The 19,638-nt window shown below is 43.9% G+C and overlaps 1 protein-coding gene across 10 annotated transcripts in view; it reads right to left on the bottom strand.

Moving 5' to 3' along the window:
- The window catches only part of ZNF827 (zinc finger protein 827), a 168,404-nt gene that overhangs the window by 121,931 nt on the left and 26,835 nt on the right, over positions 1-19,638 (bottom strand). For all 10 annotated transcript variants that reach the window (XR_014311049.1, XM_082728252.1, XM_082728246.1 and 7 more), the window contains exons 2-3: positions 14,603-15,655; positions 5,266-5,438 (exon numbers count right to left, since the gene is read on the bottom strand). Coding sequence is in view for 9 of the 10 variants with exons in the window: in XM_082728252.1 (XP_082584378.1) it covers positions 5,266-5,438; positions 14,603-15,655 (1,226 nt within the window). In the remaining variant the exon portion in view is untranslated. The remainder of the gene's footprint in view (positions 1-5,265; positions 5,439-14,602; positions 15,656-19,638) is intronic.

Raw genomic sequence — 19,638 nt, 5'->3', positions numbered from 1 at the left:
TTCAGGAGAATCCTCCTAATATTCTAGTCATCTCATCTCGGTGGGTCTTCAGAGACAATATAAACCTAGCACAGTGTGACCTTACATAATTATCAGTCGGGGGGTCAAAGAGGCAACCTGTCAAGTAATTCCTCTCACAATAACAATAAGGTACACGTACCCGATTATTGTCACTCAGAGAATTAGCTCTGTTTTGCAAACATAATTTCAATTTTCAGAATGCTTCTCTAGGTAATTAAGAATGTGGAAAATGATGTCTCTGGGGTATTCCCATTTCACAGACAGGGAGACGAAGACTTTAGAGTAAGTGGCTTGAGCAAAATCACATGAGAGATAAGCAAAGCAGAGTGGGAGAAAAACCAAGGTCTGATCCCCACCAAGTATACTCGGCAAGATGAAACCAATGTTTCCCAGTGTGGTTCTATCGGGCTCCCAATTCTGATGTCTGCAGTGAAAGAATGCAGACTTCTAAATCCGGCTTCAGCGCTGCATGCACAATACCTGTAAAAAATTGGAAGAAGCTTTTTTCCTCCTGTCCCTACCAAATGCAGTGCTCGAAAAAGTGAGGAAATCATCGCACTGGACTGAGCCAGGCTTCAAGCTGGCAGGTGCTCGTCAGCTCGTAACTTCCCCATTGAGCTCTGCCAATGTGCTTCGGCGCTGACCTGCTGCACCCTGCTATTTCAGGACCGCCCCTCCCTTGCGTAGAAACTGCCAATTGTGTAGATTTGGGCCAAATGATTCAGGGAGTTGTGGGATCTGGACATGCCAGGGACTGGGATTCAAAACCAAAACAGAACCGACACCTCATGTTCCAGGGGTGACCTAAGCGGGACTTGAACCCAGGTCTAACGAAGGTTAAAGGCTAGTTCGTTGGTTCACTGCACCACCTGGCCCCTCTGCGTAGGCTTCCTTTCCAAGAGAGCAAGTTTTACTACAGCTGTTTATGCATTCTGAATGCAATCCAAAAGCATTATTCACCAGCCAAAACATACTTTTAAATAATGTTAAGTGACCAACAAAAGCAAAGAAATTAAAAGTTAATGGTGAGATCCTGTCGCTACAGCACCCCACTGTGGCTTTTTGAAAAAAACAGCCAAAAAGAGATTCTGGGTCCCCCAACGCATGCATTTCTCAGAAATAACCACATTAACTTCAACTCAGTTGCGGCAAGGCCTTGCTCATTAAAAGGCTTCCCCCTCTGCCGGGTCGGGAGGGGCTGGGGGTTAGGGATGCGTTTGTCACTGGCTGTTAAGATCACCTCTCTCTGTTCTTTCACAACAAAGGGATTTCACGGTGGAGCCGATCATTTCATTTTGTTTCCTCACAGAATCGTGAAGGTTCCCCATCTCCTCCACCCAACTCCCGCAGCAGCCGGGCACCTTGGGGGCTCAGGTCGCAGCCCCACAGGACCCTGACAGGTGTTGCCTGGAGCACGCCCGGAACCCACTGTCCCGGGAGCCGGGCGGTGGGGCAGATTCCGTTTCAGAAGTGTCCTTACATCCATTGACCCGGGAGAGGAGAGGAGCTGATCCAAGAACAGAAGCTCCGGAAGCAGCTTCTGGAAGAAGGAAAAGGACAGAGAGCGAGCCCAAGTTCTAAAGACGAAAGGGGGCCCTGGACTGAGACGAGTCCGTGCGCCACTATTTTTACGTGTCTTCTTTTCCACCAGATCCTGGCTTTGCTGTATTTAGTTGTGGAAAAATCAGCGTCGGTTTAAAGGAGGAACCGGGGCCGTGGTGGTGACTCTCACACTTGTCATTTTATTGGAGCTGCCCCTTCCCAAAGGGGCGAGATGTCATTCTGGGCCTTTGAGAGAAGTATTCTCTCTATCCTCTTGCGGCTGCTTCTTCCCTTCTGTCCTGACAGAAACTTTCTGTGATGATTTCTAATCTTTGTATCCTGACGTTGGCTTTTAAATCCCTCTAAGTCCGCTAATGTGAAGAAACGTTTGTCTAAAGCGTATCATTCTTTCCGGGCCACATAGGACCGGTCACCCTGCACCCAGAGCACCTACGGGGGCCAGGTGGGGACTGGGATAGAAGGCGTTGTTACCCTGTGAGATCCATCTCCCGGTGGCAGTGGGAGGAACATGAGGAATCTCTGGCACACAGCTGCTCCCCAACCCCTCCAGGGAACAGCGCAGGGCAGGGAAGGGGCTTCCTCAGGAGTCACAACTCCCTAAATGGCAGGACCCCATGCTCCGACCCTTGCCCGGTTTCTTGCCATTACTCTTCCACTGCGCTTTATTCTAGCAGTCCTCACCTCTTCTGTTCAATCTAGGCTTATGAATTTCATATTTAAGTCCTATAGGCTCACTCATCCAGGGAAGTTGTAAAAGGCTTAATGGAAATCTAAGATAACCGTGAGGAAGCTGGAGGCATTTACAAGCTCCATCCTCAGCTGCCCATAAAAACGTTGGCGAAATATACAAAGGAGGAAAGGCAGGTTTAAAAAAAAAAGTACAGTGCCCAGCACCGAGTGGGAACACGGTAAATACTGCCCTTATTGAACAAATGAAGTCGAATCCCAATTTGTCCGAAGTCCATAGCGTCAATATGGAAGGACATAACGTTAGAATGGCAACAATGGTTATTTCTGTGTGACGGGATCGAGGGTCAATTTTATATTCTTGCCATTTACCGGTATTCCTAAACTGTCACCATTAAAGACTCATCACAAAAAGAAAAAGGCAATAAAATTTAGACTAATTTTTTATCCCATGGCATTACTTTATTTCCAAATGTAAATTCTAACTCTGAGAACTCTTGGCTGATAATGACCCGGTTAGCTACATTTCCTGAGTAGGCTCCATGCTGGGCACTGTATTCAGTTGCTTTATGTCCATTATCTCATTTAACCCTTCTAATGACTCCAGACTCCGGGCGACAGATCGGATGATTATCTCCAGGAGTGGAAGCGAAGGCTAGGAGAGGTTAAATGATTCGCCCAAAGTCTTACAGCTACTAAAAGTCCTGGAACTGAGATTGTGACTGAGGTCTTTCTGACCGCACGCAGTGGGAGATCCTAATCTACAGGCGACATGGCCCCCACTTCACAGGCTGGAACCATTGTAGAAAATCCATTCATATTTTCAGTCTCTGGTGAATGCAGCAGGAGTACCTATTCCCAAGACCACCGCCACTCTGCTGCTACGTAGACTCTGTTTATGAAATGTCTCAAAATTAAAGTACGTCAAATCAAAACAAAAGCGTGAATTCTTTGACGAAGGAAAGAAAATGGCCCATCGGGGAGGTGCAGAATAGAGAAAAGAAAGAGTACACCATTTGATAAAATTAAACTTGCATGAGCCCTTCTCACACTTCCCTTATCAAAAGCTCGAGTCGTAGCTCAACAGGTTAGGACACCATGAGTTTGAATAAAGTAGTAATTTCACACAACTGCTTTATTGTACTGGTTATTGATTTGTTCTGAAAGCATTCTGAGACCCCGCGACCCGCAAAGCCCTGGCAGCTCTCATCTGTAACACTGTCATGGCCGACCATCTGTATCATCAAGGCACCCAACTCATCTCCCTGTAGTTTCAGGGTCAGTAGTTCCTGCTATTGAAAACCCGGCTTTTTTTCCATGGGTTTATAAATAGGTTGTTTTATGTGACCCTGAGCTGAAACCAAGCTTACAAGGTGTCAGGCTAGATGCAAGTTTTCTGCTCACTGAAGCTTTAAATTTGCCAGACCTGATTTCTAAACACAGCGTAGGACACAGTAACAAAAACAAATTTTAGTTTTAAAGGCGTTCCCTTTTGAAGTCTTATCCTGCTAATGAAATCCACTTTGCAGGTGTAAAAGACGAGATTTTGCTTTGGGAAGAGGCCTTAGAGGATGAGGAGGGGAATGGAAAAACTAAGTAGGCTCAGTAAAATCCAACCGACCAGAACTCCTGGTTCAATGGATTCTGAAGACGAAGGGCAAGCGACTTCTGGGAGAAAAGGACAAATGACAGAATACCAATTATACCATAGATTTAATTTTTCTTTTTAATCTTCTAAGCCAGCTCCTAAAATCAGGAGAGGTTCTGTCTGATATCACTTTTTTAGAGCTACAATTCTAAACAGTGATCACTGATCTAGTGAGAGGGATTAGGCTACAAGGTTTTGGGGAAAAAGGAAATATCTTAAGTACGTACATATACTACACTTCTTATGGCAGGAAAGTAAAAACGTTATAAACAATGTCGACAGCCAAGCCTTACTGAAAATATCAGTGGGAAAATAAAGGTGTTCAAAGACAATTATCGAAATTAAGTAACTACTATTGAACATTTCCTATGTCAGATACTTTGCTAACATTATCCCCTTAAATATCCGTGACAACTCTTCCAGACAAATATTATCATTCTTGTTGAACAGATGAGAAAATTGAGAGCCTAAAGTTCATTTGCTCAAGGCCACTTAGCTACTAAGCTGCACAATAAGATTTAAATGCAGGCCTATCAAATTCAAGAGCCCATGCTCTTTCGATCTCGTGATTTTCTTCTTTGAATTTCAGAGAAAGCCTGTATTAGTAATGGGGTCTGCCAGAAAGACTTCGAGGTGACTAAGTTTTCTCCATCTCACATACGAGGGAAAGGCAGTTGTTTTTAATAAGACACTGAAACCAATGTCCTTAGATGTTTGGTAAGTGTGATCCTGGGAATTAGGACAGCACACACACAGACAGCCCACAGACAGACCCAGTCTTGCCAGGAATAGTCCCCCATGCCTCACACAGGGCAAAAGCTAGAGTCCAGTTGTCTTTCAAGGTCCTCACCCCTCCTACAAGAAGCCTCTGAGTGTTCCTGTGGGTCTGTAAGCTGGAGAGTAAAGCGCCAGCAGAAGAGGGTAGACCCCTCTTTGGAGCATGGGTCCAACAGGCTGGCTTGTACTGGTCTTTCCTGCTCCTTGCTCTTCCCCAAGTCTTCCTCCGAGCGCCCAAAGCATGCGTTGCCGTGCAAGGCCAAGGTCGGCTGCTGCTCCCCAATAGGAAAGGGCCCTACTTTATGTCTACTCTTTGGATAGAGAAGCTTCTTTTTTCTTTTTCTTTTGAGAAGCTTCTTTTTGACTTTAAAAAGGAAGGAAATAGCATTACCAAGGAAAAGCTTTGCCACCTGCTTCTTTGGTGCTGCCTGACATGGGGACAATGAGCACTGCATTCCCTAAGCTCCACCGAGGGCCCCTCTCTTGCCTAGAGGCCTCCTGCACTGGACCGTGTGCAAGAGCTCGGGCTGTGCCTGCCTCTCCGTGAGGCCCGTCCGCAGGTGGCTTACCTTCATGTGGGATTTGAGATTGTCCTTGCGAGCACACCGGAATGGACAGAGCGGACACTGATGACTTTTTAAACCTGTGTGGATTACCATGTGCCGCTTCCAGTAACTCTTCCTTTTGATAACCAAACCACATATCGGACACTGGAAAGGCTTTCCGCTTTCCTCTTCGGAGGCTTGCAAGAGGGAGAAAGAGAGAAAAATTGAGGAAAACAAAGAGGTATACTGCAGCCAGCACTAATTCACATGCATCGCTAATAGAAAAAGCACTAAAAAGGATGTGGGGTTTCTCCTGGGCAATTCCAAGACTTGACCCACAAGGAAGTTTTATCACTGCTTTTCTTCAAGTAGGAACCCACCACGTGCATCTCGATATTTCCATGTAGGTTCCATCTTTCAAAATCTGGCCATGCTGCTGTGTGATGATCTTACTTTCAAAAGCCGTCCCACCGCTCCCCTTCCCCCTCCCCCCTCGCCCCAGGAAGGCATCTGCAAAGGGGCTTTGCCTGGTCTGGCCTCGTTCAGCCCAGAAAAGCTTGACTTCGGGGGCTTTGTTTTCCTGAAGGAAACCACCAGACCGTATCAGATATGAGGCCATATCTGAATTCCTAAACTTAGGAAACAGCAAGAAATAAAGACAAATCAAATGGGACAGGCAATGATGCACGGCACTGCACTGACAACTAAACAGCCACCATAAACCTCACGAACCGAACTCCAGGGGAGACCAATTTTAGGATCCCACCGTTGGCTTGTTTAGTTATGTCTTGTGCAAACGCTACTGCCAATCTGACCATCAACGGGTCTTGAGGTCGGGGTTTTTCGCCCACTTATTTCTATTCCTCTGGTTGTCACTAACAAGATCCACCACCTTCCTCTGCCCTGGGCCCCACCACCCGCCTGGGGAAGAGCTACAACAGGGCAGTCACAAATGCTTCCATTTTTTAGGAAAGCTAAAATAACGTCCTCCTCCCTGCCCCCAGAAAAGGCTCTCCATGGGGACACTGTGTTATTACCCCTCTGGTCTACCATGTTCCATAGCTCAATGCCACACTAGCTTCTGCAAGCAGGGGACACAGAAAATTAAAATAAAGAGAGTTGAAGATTCAGACTTTCCTTTCTTCATCAGAAAGACGAGGGATCGAAATATTTCCAAACTGATTAAATAAGTCGAAATATACTCACAAAATAAAATATATGAAGCCATTCTTTAACACGAACTAGATCTGTAGATGCTGACATAGGAACAGGTCCAAGATTTAAGAGTTAGTGGATAAAGCAAGATAGGAATCTATATGTCTAGGCTGATTCTATTTTTGTTTTCTAAAAAATGAGAATCAATGGTTGCTAATACAGTGAGGTGACAGGTTGACAGGAAACTTTATAAAGGATGGATCAAGCTGACAACACCTAAAGCCACTCGTGGAGTTTAACAACACTGAGAGGGCATAGACATTGCAGACCTTCTGATAGGCCAGCTATGAAATATTCCTACAAAAAATGTAATCAAGCCTCTAATTAGCTAGAAGTTTACCAGAAATACAGATGGTTAAAATAGTAACAACACGGGACGCCTAGGTGGCTCAGTTTTTTGGACGACTGCCTAGGGCTCAGGTCATGATCCCGGAGTCCCGGGATCGAGTCCTGCATCAGGCTCCCGGCTCCATGGGGAGTCTGCTTCTCCCTCTGACCTTCTCCTCACTCATGCTCTTTCTCACTGCCTCTCTCTCAAATAAATAAACAAAATCTTAAAAAAAAAAAAAATAGTAACAACACGGTAAACCCACATGCCCAAGGGGACAGAATCAGCCAAATACACAACATGGGAAATTCTACAGGACAGATGACAGTCTCTTCAAGGAAATGGTGCTAGGGAAAAAGACCTGGTTATAGAGACACACCAAACAAATACAAGGTGTGAAGCTGATTTTGAAACTAACTCAAACAAAGCAATTACAAAAAGACACTTCCGAGATAACTGAAGGAACACTGATTGTAACCCAGGCGTTCCATAAAATCATGAAATCATTGTTGATCCCGTTCGATGTGGTAAGAGTTACTGTGGTTATTATTATTATTTTTTCCCAAGTTGTTCTCTGGTGGGGATAATATACAAGGTAATACAGGCAATGGGTATCAGATCTGGGACTTGGTTTTAAATGCTTGGGCAAAAACAGGGAGTAGAAAGAATGGGATGAGTAAATGAAACAAACAAAAAAATGATATCCTCTTATTTGTATGAAAATGGTGCAGAAGCACACCCCAGAAACCATTAAGCAGTTCCCTTTGAAGAACTGTGAATTAAAAGGAAAGGGAAACTTTTGTTTTTATTTTAGATTCTTCTACACACACTAGATTTTTTTTCATGCCCACATTACTTTTATAATTTTAAAAGGGTATATTCTCATGTGTAAACTTTAAAATCATCTTATTATTTATTCATCAAGTCAACGGAGTCTCTGTATGCAAAAGACCACTTACCATGGATGGAACTAGAAGCGTTCTGGAATACGCGTAGGGCATTCCAAAAATTCTGTTTTACTCTGACAGGTATAATAAGCAATATGGTTTACCCTAACCAAGCAACCTGAAAAAGAATCTGCTAAAAATATGCCTTCAAGTCTGGAAATTTTTCTGTCACAAGCATTTCCTTTTCTGATTTGGGGGATGGATGGGATTGAGGGTTCTTTCACTCTAGGACAAGCACACTTTGTAGAGGCCTATAAACATGCTTGTGCTTGGTTTTGTTTTTCGGAGGTTTTTTGTTTTTTAACCTGCCTTTCCCTTTCCTGCTGTTTTTTGTTGATTGCCTCTGCTGACCTGGAGTCCTATCCCTAATGTGGCCTCTCATTTTCTGTCCTTCATTGTCGTTTCTTCCACTCTGGTATCTTGATCACAAAGACTACACACTGAACAACAGATTTGAGAGAAAAGGCTGAACCAGGCTTCTAGGTGAGATGATTGTCATAAACCAGAGGGAAAAAAATGATAATGATGTCCATTTGGGGTTGTAAGAACATCAAAATAGTAAGAAAGACATATACAAACAGGCTGCCGCTAATACCCATTTTTCCCAGTATCTAACCCGCAAACTGCCTAATTTTACAGAATTGTCTGGGAGAGCAGAGAAAAATGGAGATGTCCTCCACTAACCTGAGGTTTCATGACCCATCACAGGAAGGCAATAAAAAGACATTAACTGACAAAAGGAACATGGCCAGGGCCCCCTGGACACCCTCCTTTGCTTAATATGACCAATAGCTTCCTTATTTTTTCTGACACTGCCCACCCCTAGTGTGTATTACAGAGTACACTACATTAAATCCTGCATATTAGCATTTCATATAAATCTATTTTATTTTGGAGCTATGCTTCCCTAGTTTTAATTAATACCAAAAGACACACATATTGTGTACAAATTAGGATGTCCTTGGATTGACTGGGGAAAAAATTAGAATAGTCATAATGAAGAGAAACTGACAACAAAATATGTGTCAAAGTGCTAGACTATTAGAATGGTTTGAAATTTTTAACTAATCCTGGAAGGAAAGGAAGAAGACAGAAGCCAAATGATAAAAATAACCATAATACAATGATCGATTTTCAAAGTTGGCCATTAACCTCCCCGGTAACGTCTGCATTTTTATTTATTAAATATTTTTTGATATTTTAGTAGGATGCCCTCCCTGTCTTAAGGGAGGAAGTAAGGATGTATTCTAGTTTGGATGCCAAACTATTTTCAAGGAACTGACAGCTGTAAATTTCACTCAAATTTAGAGCCTAAGGAAATATGACCACTTCCTCAGACTGTGTACCACACATTCTTAGGGCGGTAGGATGGATAGTTGCTACTTTGCCTCTTTGGAGAAACACGTTCTCCTTACAGACAACAGTATGATTGGAATAAGAGAGATAATAAATGTGTGTAAAATGCCTGTCACACAGTAAAGGAAAGCTACTGGTAGTAGCTGTTGCAATAGCAGTAGGGATGACAGGCTCTAGTCGTACCTTCCAAAGCAGGAAACTCACCAGGAGAGTAGACGTAAATTTAAAGAACTGACATCAGATAAATACAGAGCTCAGGGCCTGGCCCAAAAGGGTGGTTTGTCACAGAAGCCTGAAGAAAATAACGGAGCAGGAGTCCACTATGCTACGCAGGTAGGATCCAGCTCAGCCGAGGCAGAACTCTGATGGTAAAATTCAGCTCAACAATGAAGAGAGGCGGAACAGACAGAAAGGGAGGAAGAGGGGAGCGGGGATTGGCTGGGGCAAGGCTAGAGGTCTTTACCTGTGTGTCTCCAGCACCCAGACAGTGCTAGGTATGATACACAAGTCAATCAATTGTTGGACTGTAATGAGAGCAATTGGAGAGGGCTAGGTCAAGAAAGTATCAAAAAGTGAAATGAGTGCTGGAAATGGAAGAAAAAGGTACAGGAAGCTGCCAGCAAGTCCCAGGAGACGAAATGTCAGCCCAAGAGTGCATGCTTTTCACGTAGCACGCCAATACATGTCTCAAATGAATGGGTGTGGAGAGATGTTCATGTACTTAGATCTTACTTATTTCCAAAACGAATTCGGAGCGGCTGATATTTAAAATGCATGCAGTATGACTACACCATTAGTAAGGTATAATGGTGAGTGTTTAAACTATTTACAACGGACAAGATCTGCCCAAGGCAGACATAATCTTGTGGGAGAGTTGAGGGTGAATTTTAAGAAGCAAGACAATTAATGCAAAATATAGGAAAAAAAAAAAAAAGTGTTCGAGTTGACAGAGTTCAAGAATACAAAAGGAAAAGCAAGGAATCTTAACACAGGAAGGAATCTTGGAGATAATTCCCAACTAGCTCAGTCGATAGATGAGAAGACGAACTGAGGTGTAGGCTTAAAATCCCTCTGCTAGTTAGTGGTAGGGTTGGGATTAGAGCCAATATATTCACTTCTGGTTTGGTGTTCTACGCTGTTGTTACATATAATTCGTAAAGCAATAACAACACATATTGGGGGAAAAATATCATGGAGGCTTTCATTAATGACTTGCTTTAACTCAAGGTAGGTATTTTTAAAACCAATGCAACTGTTTTGTATGCCTTGAAACCAAACTTTTCTTTCTTAGATCCTATGTGGCAATCTGCAGAAAATCGAGCTAATTTGCAAGTAGTTTGTGGGTAGCATCTGCATACACATCTTACCAAACACATCAAAGGAATTCAAGATGCCAGGTGACCCTAGGTATGCATAACCCTCATCACCAACTCCACTCCAGGTCTACCAACCCACCAGTGCACATCTGTGCAGGATGACCTATCCTCCTTTCTAACAATATAAACGGAATTAATATCTTTTAATAGAATTGCATGGGCATGTCTCTCAAATGCTACTTCCAGGTGTAAAAAACTATGCTGGCAATGAATATCACTGGTTTTATCTGCTGTTATTGACTTGCATGTTACTAATGCATATTGTAACGATTGCTAAGTATTCAAGAAAACTAAGAAGTTTTAGATATTCGGATTATCAAGACTAGAGGCAGTCTGAGTTTAAAGCGCTGGGGAAATATAATTGAGGTCAGTGACAGATAGTTCTGAATCTTGATTAAAAAGAATCTTGATTAAAAATCTTGAATTTTCTAAGCAAGTTCCTGTCTTGTGATCATTCCCAGATTATGGCTCTAAAAACCATGGACCTAATGGGAGTAGAGGAGGAGGTTACCTCACTTTCTGGACTTTCTACGGCTTTGCAATAAATTTTAATAACATCACATAAATACGAAAGAAAACAGTACCCAGAACGTTTCTCTCTCTATTGACCCAGGAACTATTCTTACCCTTCAGTGGTATGACACCAGCTTTCTTCTAAGCATATTTAAATTTTATTCAGTAAAATAAGATGTTTTGGAAACCCTCTCTCCAAAACTCTCCTTGTTATTTCTTTTAAATAGGAGTCTGGCATCCTGGGAATCTTGGTGGCCGTTTATAAGAAACTTTGTCTTTAAAATAAAAACCATTTATTTTATTCTGAGAGGCAACCAACAGTAGCTTCAAAGAGAATTGAGTCAATGTGTGACATTTATCTTTATAGCAAACGGACATAATCTTCTCTCTCCCGTGTCCCCTTTCAGAGGAACAGTGCAGCATGTGCTGGGGCGCGGGGTCACATGAAAGAAACCTCCTCCTCAAGTGTCACGTCTCTCTTGCAGGGGGGAAAGGCTACTGAGTGGTGGGCTCTTTAAAGGAATTAAATACACCATGACCTGGCAACAACTGAATCCTGTTCAAAAAAGAGGAATAAGGTCAGACCTAAAAGACACTTTTTTTTTTATCCCCCCCATGGTTTGGACTTCCCTTGACCTGAAGAAGGTCAAAGAAATGCTGGTGTCTAAATTACTCAATACAGGATTGGCTTTTCTAGCACATCTCTCTTTGTAACTCCAGAATCTACTTTCTATGCCCTTTTTGCAACATTTTGGGAAACAGTTTTAAATATAAGCACTGCTTGAAACCAGGATGGTGTGTTGTTATCTTTAAGGATCTTTTTTTGCAGGCTATTATTTGTTTATTTAAATGAATAATAGGCAACACACACCCTTCCCTGCTGCAAGAAGCCAGCCTACCTATCTATTGTGAATTCAACTAAGATTTCTTTCTAAGGTAAAGAAAAACAAAAAAACAGAGAGAGAAATGTTCAGAAACATGGGTGACAGCTCTCACCACATTCTCAGAATGCGTTCTTGGTAAAGAATGACATCTAGATTCAAATTACCTCTGAATCTAGCCCTGGATTGCCCTAAAACCAACAGTACAGTGTATAGAAAGGGAAGCAGGGGGGCAGAGGGCAGATGGAGAAGGCCCACCTTTCCCTTCCACTCCTCAGATTCAAAAATTGGTAAGAGCAACCAAACCATCTCTCCACAAAACGAAGACAAATAACAGAATGGAATAGTTCATCCACTCCTCCGTAACCCGACACCTAGCCAGCATGCCCTGAAGGGACGACATTGGTTTTAACTGAGACGTGCCACAGAGACTCCCCTTCCCCAACCGCCAACCCACACGGTCAGACACAGAACTGGAATTTAGGATGCATCCCATGGACACACGGAACATTTTTCGAGGGACTATGTCAAGAGCCCTCGTGTCTGTCCTCACAGCGCTGTTCCCGCGTGTGTGAGCTTTACACAATGAGTGACTCGTCAAGTGGGGCTGCTTCAGCAGCTCTCGGATGGTGCCGAGGGGCACGTGGAGAACAGGGGCCTCAGGGTACCAGTCAGTCCGCAGGGGGTTGCAGAGACTCAATCAAGGGAGTAGTTCCTTTCCCCCCATCTTTCAATTTGTGAATACTCGTCGATTAAAATAGTCAGGGTTTTGGCAGTAGAAATATTTAGCAAAAGGAAAAGAAAAAAATGATTGTTGGTAGGTCCATGTAAAATTCTGCTTAGAAGCTCTTTGAGATGTTGGTGTGAATTAAATGCATTTAAACCATAAAGGGAAGATATTTTTTCCCTTGGGTGTACAACCTACAATAAAACAGGCAAAAAGTCTCCTGGGCACTGGAAGTTCATGACCTCTTTTACATCTTCACATGCATCTAAGCACTTGAGTAGAAAAAAAAAATTTACACTTCACCTCTACTGTTCATTATACCCAAGACACTTCACAGTGATAAAGCTGCTACAATTTACATCAGGAGCCAGTTTTATCAGTTACCTCTTTCTGAGTCTTCAGTCAACTAACACTGATTATTAATTTTGTATAACCTTTTCCAAGTAACTTATGTCCACATGAATTTATAGCATAAACATCATAAACACATTAATTCAACAACCACGTATGAAGAATATTTATAAAATTACATGTTACATATAGCCACGCCTCTCTTTCTGCTGCTCCGCGTAAATGAAATTTCTCTAAATGAGGAGTGATTTATTCCATTGCAAAATTACCCAGCTTCCTTTGCTCTTCTCCTGGTTTCCTAATTTTAGCCATTCCTCTCTTTATCTCACCAGATGGCAGGTAAGAAGTGAGGGGACATGAAACTCAGAATTGGTAAACATTTTAGGATTTTATGGACACTTCAGAAACTCTGGAGTGAATGGTTTGGATCATTCAGAGTCATAAAAGTTCCAGATATCCATTTTCCTAGTTCTATTCTGCTGTTTACACAAGTTTTAAAATAATTAGAATTACCGCATATAGCCCACTCAGCAATTTGAATGGAAATTTGTCATAAGTGCGTCAAATTGATGCTAGCTGCGATCGTTCAATTATTTGCCATTCTAAGCACTCTTCATCAATGTGGCTGCAAATAATCCAAAGTTGGCTAGACACACACAACGGCAGTGTTTATACTGACGAGGACACACATAGCCTACTTCCTGTTCCAGTCTGACAGGATATCCTTGGGAGACATCTGAAGCTCCATACATCCATCCCAGTACCGTGAATTTATCATACACACAATTTAAAAACAAACCGGTACAAGAAGTGATGCTTCCACCGTGAGAACACAAGTGACTAAATCCCTCCCTCGGATGAACAACTTGTGAATGTCAAGGCTCCACAAGACAAGCGACTTCTCCTTTGGAAAGACTGCCCTCACACACACACAAAAACTTATGATTCAAATTTTCCACATACACATTCCTTCAGAATCTGATTGGATTTGAATTTAAAAAAAAAAAAAAAAAGCATTTGCAGGAAATGCTTTGATTATGTCTGAATGACAATATTTTTTACAGTTCTTATACGACAAGAAATTACAGAAGAACAGGATAAGTGGGAAAGGCTTAAATTCTGCACAAATAAATAAAAAAATGCTAACATAAAAGTGTATAGTGTGATAAATTAGGGCAGAGTAGTTACTGTATACAAAAGTCCATTTGTGATGGGAGGCAGCAGGAGGGTGGGCTCTCCCTTGTCCACTGTTTCAAAAGCAGCAGGTTTTTTTTCTCCCCCTATGTTCAGTGATGCCATGCACTCCATGACAAAGATGCTTTGATCTTCTCCCATTAAATATGTCTCATATGGACCTAGCCTGCACTTGGTAAGAAAAAAAAAAAAGATCATTTATATGAAAGGGAGGAGTACTGCACGTCTCTAAGATTATTCATTACCTTTCAAAAATGAAGCTATTTGTGAAGTCTTTGTATAATACATACATGAAAGCCCACTACACTGCTTACTTAAAGTATTTTCTTGTGCTCCTGCTTTTTTATTCCTGCCTCAGATCAGACGGGAAGCCCAACCGAAGAAAGCAGGGAAGAAGACATGGCAATTTACAGTGAAAAAAGGAAAAGAAAAAAAAAAACCTTACACGATGGTTGAAATAAAAGATTCCATACCTGAATGGGAGGGTTTAGAAACTCTTCCCTTAGGAACGGGGAGTAACAATAACTCCAAGGACTGTGGCGGTGGTGGCGGAGGCGGTGGGGGCGGTGGCGGAGGGGGCGGGGTGACTTTTTCTTGCTTCTTGTCGGAAGGCGGTGGCGGTAGAGGGTCCTCAGGCACCAGTGACGATTTCTCAGCCAGAAGACTCCCCGCAGCCCTTGCGGCCACCTCTTTCAGAAGGGCGGCCGAGGAGGTCATGGAAGCCAGGGAAAGGAAGGAGCTGGCGGGAGGCGGGTGCTCCTGACCAGGAGTCAAGCTTCTCTCACTGACTTTCTTGGATAAGGCTGCCAAGGTGGAACTGGCAGACTGGGAGCTAAAAGGGGAGGAAAAGGACTCGAATCGCATGGTCTCCTCAGTCCTGGTGAGAGATTTGTCCTGCAGAACGGCATTGGCTGCAGCTTTCAGTTTTAGGATGGCTGAATCCGGGGACAAGCCGCAGGTGGTGGTTGAGTTGGACAACCACTTACCTTGATTCCATAGAAAACGGTTACTTGGAGTGTATTGGTCATTCTGTTCCTGCTTCTCAGCCAACTTCCTGGCAAGAACACTGAGCTGTTGGGCATGGTGGGACGGTGGGGAAAAGGAGAGATTCGAGCCCACGTTTACCGGGGACTCCACCCTGCCATTGGCCGTGGCTGTGGCATCGAGTTTGAGGGAGCCGGCCTCCAGCAGCCGCCTCAGGTTGCTGCTCAACGGCTTCGTGGAGCCCGGGGGGTCATCTTCACACAAAGAAGACACGCCAGGGGAGAGGTGGTCTTGACACTGCAGTGAGTCTCGCAGGACCTCACCGTCAAGTCCCACCAGCTCCAACGTGTGACTGCTGGGGGTCGCGCTGCCCAAGGAGGTGTCGGGGGAAGTGGACTGCTCCCGGATCCGGTCCTCCAGAGACAACTTATAGTTCTCCTGAACTTCTCCATAGGATGCTTCTGACGGAGTCTCTGAAGAGTTTCCATACCAGTGCTCTCCTTCACTGAGCTCTCCCTCCGCCTCTTCCAGCCTACTAACATCTGGGGGAATTAAGAAGATCAGGTTTACTCCCGAGTGAGCACCGAGTACGTCTGAAGACATTCAGACCGAGTTGACGACATGCCTCCTCTTCCCCTCCCCCCGCAAGAACCACAAGAAAGACAGCAACAACCTTACTAGAATGTCAGGTGCTGAGTCAGACAGTCTTGGCATTCGCCTGGAAGAAGGTAAAATACTAAACAGGCAAAGGTAAAAACACACCCACCTACGAAACATATTCATCTTTCTATAATTACAGCAGACAAGCTGAAAGGGAGAGGGAGGGTGGGGAGAAAAATGCATCTGGTAAAAAAGGAACTGCATGGAGAGGCTGCTATTCTCAGTGGTGGGAGAAACGGAGAGAAGTTTGCTCCCTTGTAAAAAAAAACACCAGCATGATCCCTTTAGTGTCCCATCACAGTTAGAGAGAGGCAGCCTGGCAGGGTGGGAAACTGTTGTCTGTGAGGTACAAGACAGTGGGAAGCTCGCTTCCCCGCCTTCTGATTCCATGACCTCAGGCAAGTCTCAGCTGGTTTGACAGAAGACGCAACTGAATTTTTTTTTTTTTGAAAAGTTCACCCCAAAATGTAAATAATACCTGCTGTTATATATTGCAACTTCACCCAGTTGTTAGGAAGTTTAAAACCATAAAGCACATGACTGTGATCTGCAGATGCTCAAGTTCTCTACGAAAATCAGACCCCGTGAGCAAACACCATTCACATTACTGATTCCTTCAAGTGACGATGTTGCCCAGGTCATGCACGTCACTTCTTTGAGAGCCCTGGCTTGCAATTACCAGCATACCTGCCATCCTGACACAGGCAATGATTAGGAATTTGTTCCCTTACTCTACTAAGAGTCCCCTTTAACGATCTACCCACCACGACCACCCCTCTGACTGCCCCCCAAGCCCTGCTCAGTCAGGACTTCCTGTCACGCCAAGAGCACCGGGAGGTCTGTCATTTTTCTACCTTGGCTCAAGACAGTCCTCCTATCAGGCATGTCCTTGTTTTCCCCAGAAAACCAGCCTATTTATCCTTCAACTTCCCACCTCAAAAGTTTCTTCCTTGTGATTCTCTATGAACTCTCAAAATGAATCTCTCCTCATTCGTTCATTCACTTATCCAACCAATAATTGTGAAGTACCTACAGCCTGCCAGGCATTGTTCTAGATCATTCTAGATTGGACCACATTGAACAAAACAAAGATCCAGCCTTCTTGAAGCTGACATCCCAGTGGAAGAAGATAGATGTCACACAAAACTTAAAAACTAGTGAGTCACAGAGTCATAGAGTAAGCCAGAGCATGATGAGTGCTGTGGAAAAAGATACGTAGCAGGACAAGGAGGTTTGGGGGTAATGAGGAGGAGGTGAGTTTTGATCTGAAATGAGATGCTCAGACAGGGGCTTTGTGGAGGTAGGGACATCCGAGCAAAGATGGAAGAAGTGAGCAATTGTTCGGGCAGCTGTTCTACCTCTGGGAGAACGCTCCAGGCACAGGGAGTCTCTGTAAAGTCCCTGATGTGGGGTCACGCCGGGTGTGTTCGGGACACAGTAAGGGGGCCAGTGTGGGCTGAGTGGAACGTGAGGGTCAGAGCAGGAGGAGAAGAAGTCGGAGAAATACCATGAGAAAGAAAGAGGGATGGGGGAGAGTGAGGGTGGATGGGAGTGTGTGGAGAGGCAGCAAGGCCAGGCAGACCTGTGCAACGCTGTAAACTGCTGAAAGGTCTTTTGCACCTGGTGAAACTGGGAACCACAGAGGGCTTTGATAGGATGTGACTTGCATTTTCAAAGGCCTCTTCTGGCTGCTGTGTGGAAAAGAGGCTGTAGGCCCAAGGGTGGAAGCGGGAAGACCAGCTACGAGGCTGGAACCCAGGGGAAGGAGGACAGTGTGAAGTTCAGCTCAAGGGGACTGCCAGCGGTGAGAAGCAGCCAGACTCTGTGCATCTTCCGAATGCAGAGCCCACGTTCCCGTGTTTTGTTTCTATTGATTCTGTATCATTCTAAATTACCTATTATCAGGGCATCTTCTAGAAGGTAAGTGGTGGTGTTCCTAGGAGGCAGATAGGAGCTGTATCACCCGCACATCCCTCACTGTGGCTAGCACAATGCGTGGACCCAGGAGAGTTCAATGAACGTTCAGGGACTGAGCCCAAACTCCGCATTGTGCCAAGTTTTGCTCTATAACATGCTGTTTCTTTTCTGAACAGAAGTAGCTAGAACTAGTAATGCATGAGCTACAAGCTAATACATTGATCTTCCCGTGCTATTTAGAGAAGAAATGTCACAAATGACAAATTCTCTTTCCCTAAGCTAAAGTTCTGCAACTCCTTCCTGAGATGCTTTATTAAATTATCAAGAAAATGTAAAATATCAAATGGAATTTGCTGGAAAAAGGCAGATAAAATTGAATTTTCTCTGTTAAAAACAGTCTGGTTCCTTGTGATTTGCCACATTTCCTTCTTCCCACTCGATTTCAACATTTTTCATCTTTGCTCCAACCGGCAGGACCCTGAACTACTCGTCTCCCAGTGGCTTCCCGAAGAGATGCTTTTTACCAAACACCAACCAGCCAACATCAATTTCAACAAGAGGGCTAATTTCAAGTTCCTTTGGCAAACCACCTTTCCTGATTTCAGTTTAAATATCCCATCCTTCAGAAAAATCACATGGGAACTGTCCTGTAAATAGTAAGAAAAGTAAAGGATTTAAAAATCACTACACTAAGAACAGGTGACTATCTCCTCCAAGAGTCTCTTTCTCTGATCTTTATTGACACTCGCTCAAAGAACATAGGAAAATAAATGATTCAAAAGTAAATAGTTCTGGGTTATAGTTTTGTCATACGAGAGTCGCTCCAGAGAGTCAAGACTGGTCTAGAACCAATGTGGTAAGTGCCGGAGAACAAGGTACATAAAGCCAGGGTTTTTAGAACCACAAAAAATCATAACCACTTGGCCAAGGCTTGTCATTTCACGGAGACTGTTAAATACTCTGAGGGGCTACCTGCTGGGAACAAAGACACATGGCTACCTACTGCTAATACCAGAATCAAGAACCCAAATCTCACAACACCTGGCCAGTGCTTCTCTGCACAGCCTCACTGAGCCATCTGCCAGATATCCCTGAATAGCAACTTCTGGTGAACTTGGAGCAGCAGCCCTCCCAGCCCGGTCATGCATCCTTCCACTCTCTTGAAACAGAGGGGACCAAGAGAATTCCCATAGATAAGGACGGTATTCAGCCCTTATCTTGAGATACACCATTAAGAGGTAAGTATCCATTATTCCCATACTCTAATCTCTCCATTCCCTCCCTGCAGCTTCTTGGTTGCCCTGGTCAAAAACTGATTCACAGGCCTCAAGGATTCAGCACATCAACGGGGCAAAGCCCCAAAGACAAAGCTGAATTTCCTACCCCCACCACAGCCTCCGTGAGCAAGAACATTCCCCTTCCAAACGTTCTGAGGTGGTGAGCGCATCAAAAGCTGGAGTCGGCCATTCAGGCTCTAATCCTATCAAACAGTGATAAGGAGATCCCAACCTCTCGGAGGAGACAAACAGCCGATACCTACATTTCTGGCAACGTTCCCAATTCTTTCAAAAAAACAGAAGCTCTAAACAGGCAAACAAAACATTTCTTTAAACAGACCAGTTTCCATCCTCTGAAATACCTGGATATTTCTCAACCATCGAATCCTCGGTTCTTTGTGGACATGGCCGAGAGACACTCTCTTCTGGGCTACAAGGAAACTCCCGTCCATTTAAAACTGATAATACTCTATTAATTGCCTTCCTGAAGACGCTGCTACTAAAATTGAAGTTATTCAAGTAATAAATGACCAAATAATGTTAATGCACGGCCTAGGAGGAGCTAGACCAGAAACCCGAAGAGAAACATTTTTGAAATTATTTTGGCATCACCTGAAGTCAAGCAAAAAGTAGGGGAGGTGTTCAGAGAAATGAATGCAAGAGAAGCAGAG

This window comes from Mustela nivalis (genome assembly GCF_964662115.1).
Source record: "Mustela nivalis genome assembly, chromosome: 4".
Lineage (NCBI taxonomy): Eukaryota > Metazoa > Chordata > Mammalia > Carnivora > Mustelidae > Mustela > Mustela nivalis.
Note: the sequence above shows the minus strand (reverse complement) of the source record. Positions and strands in the feature narration are given on the sequence as shown.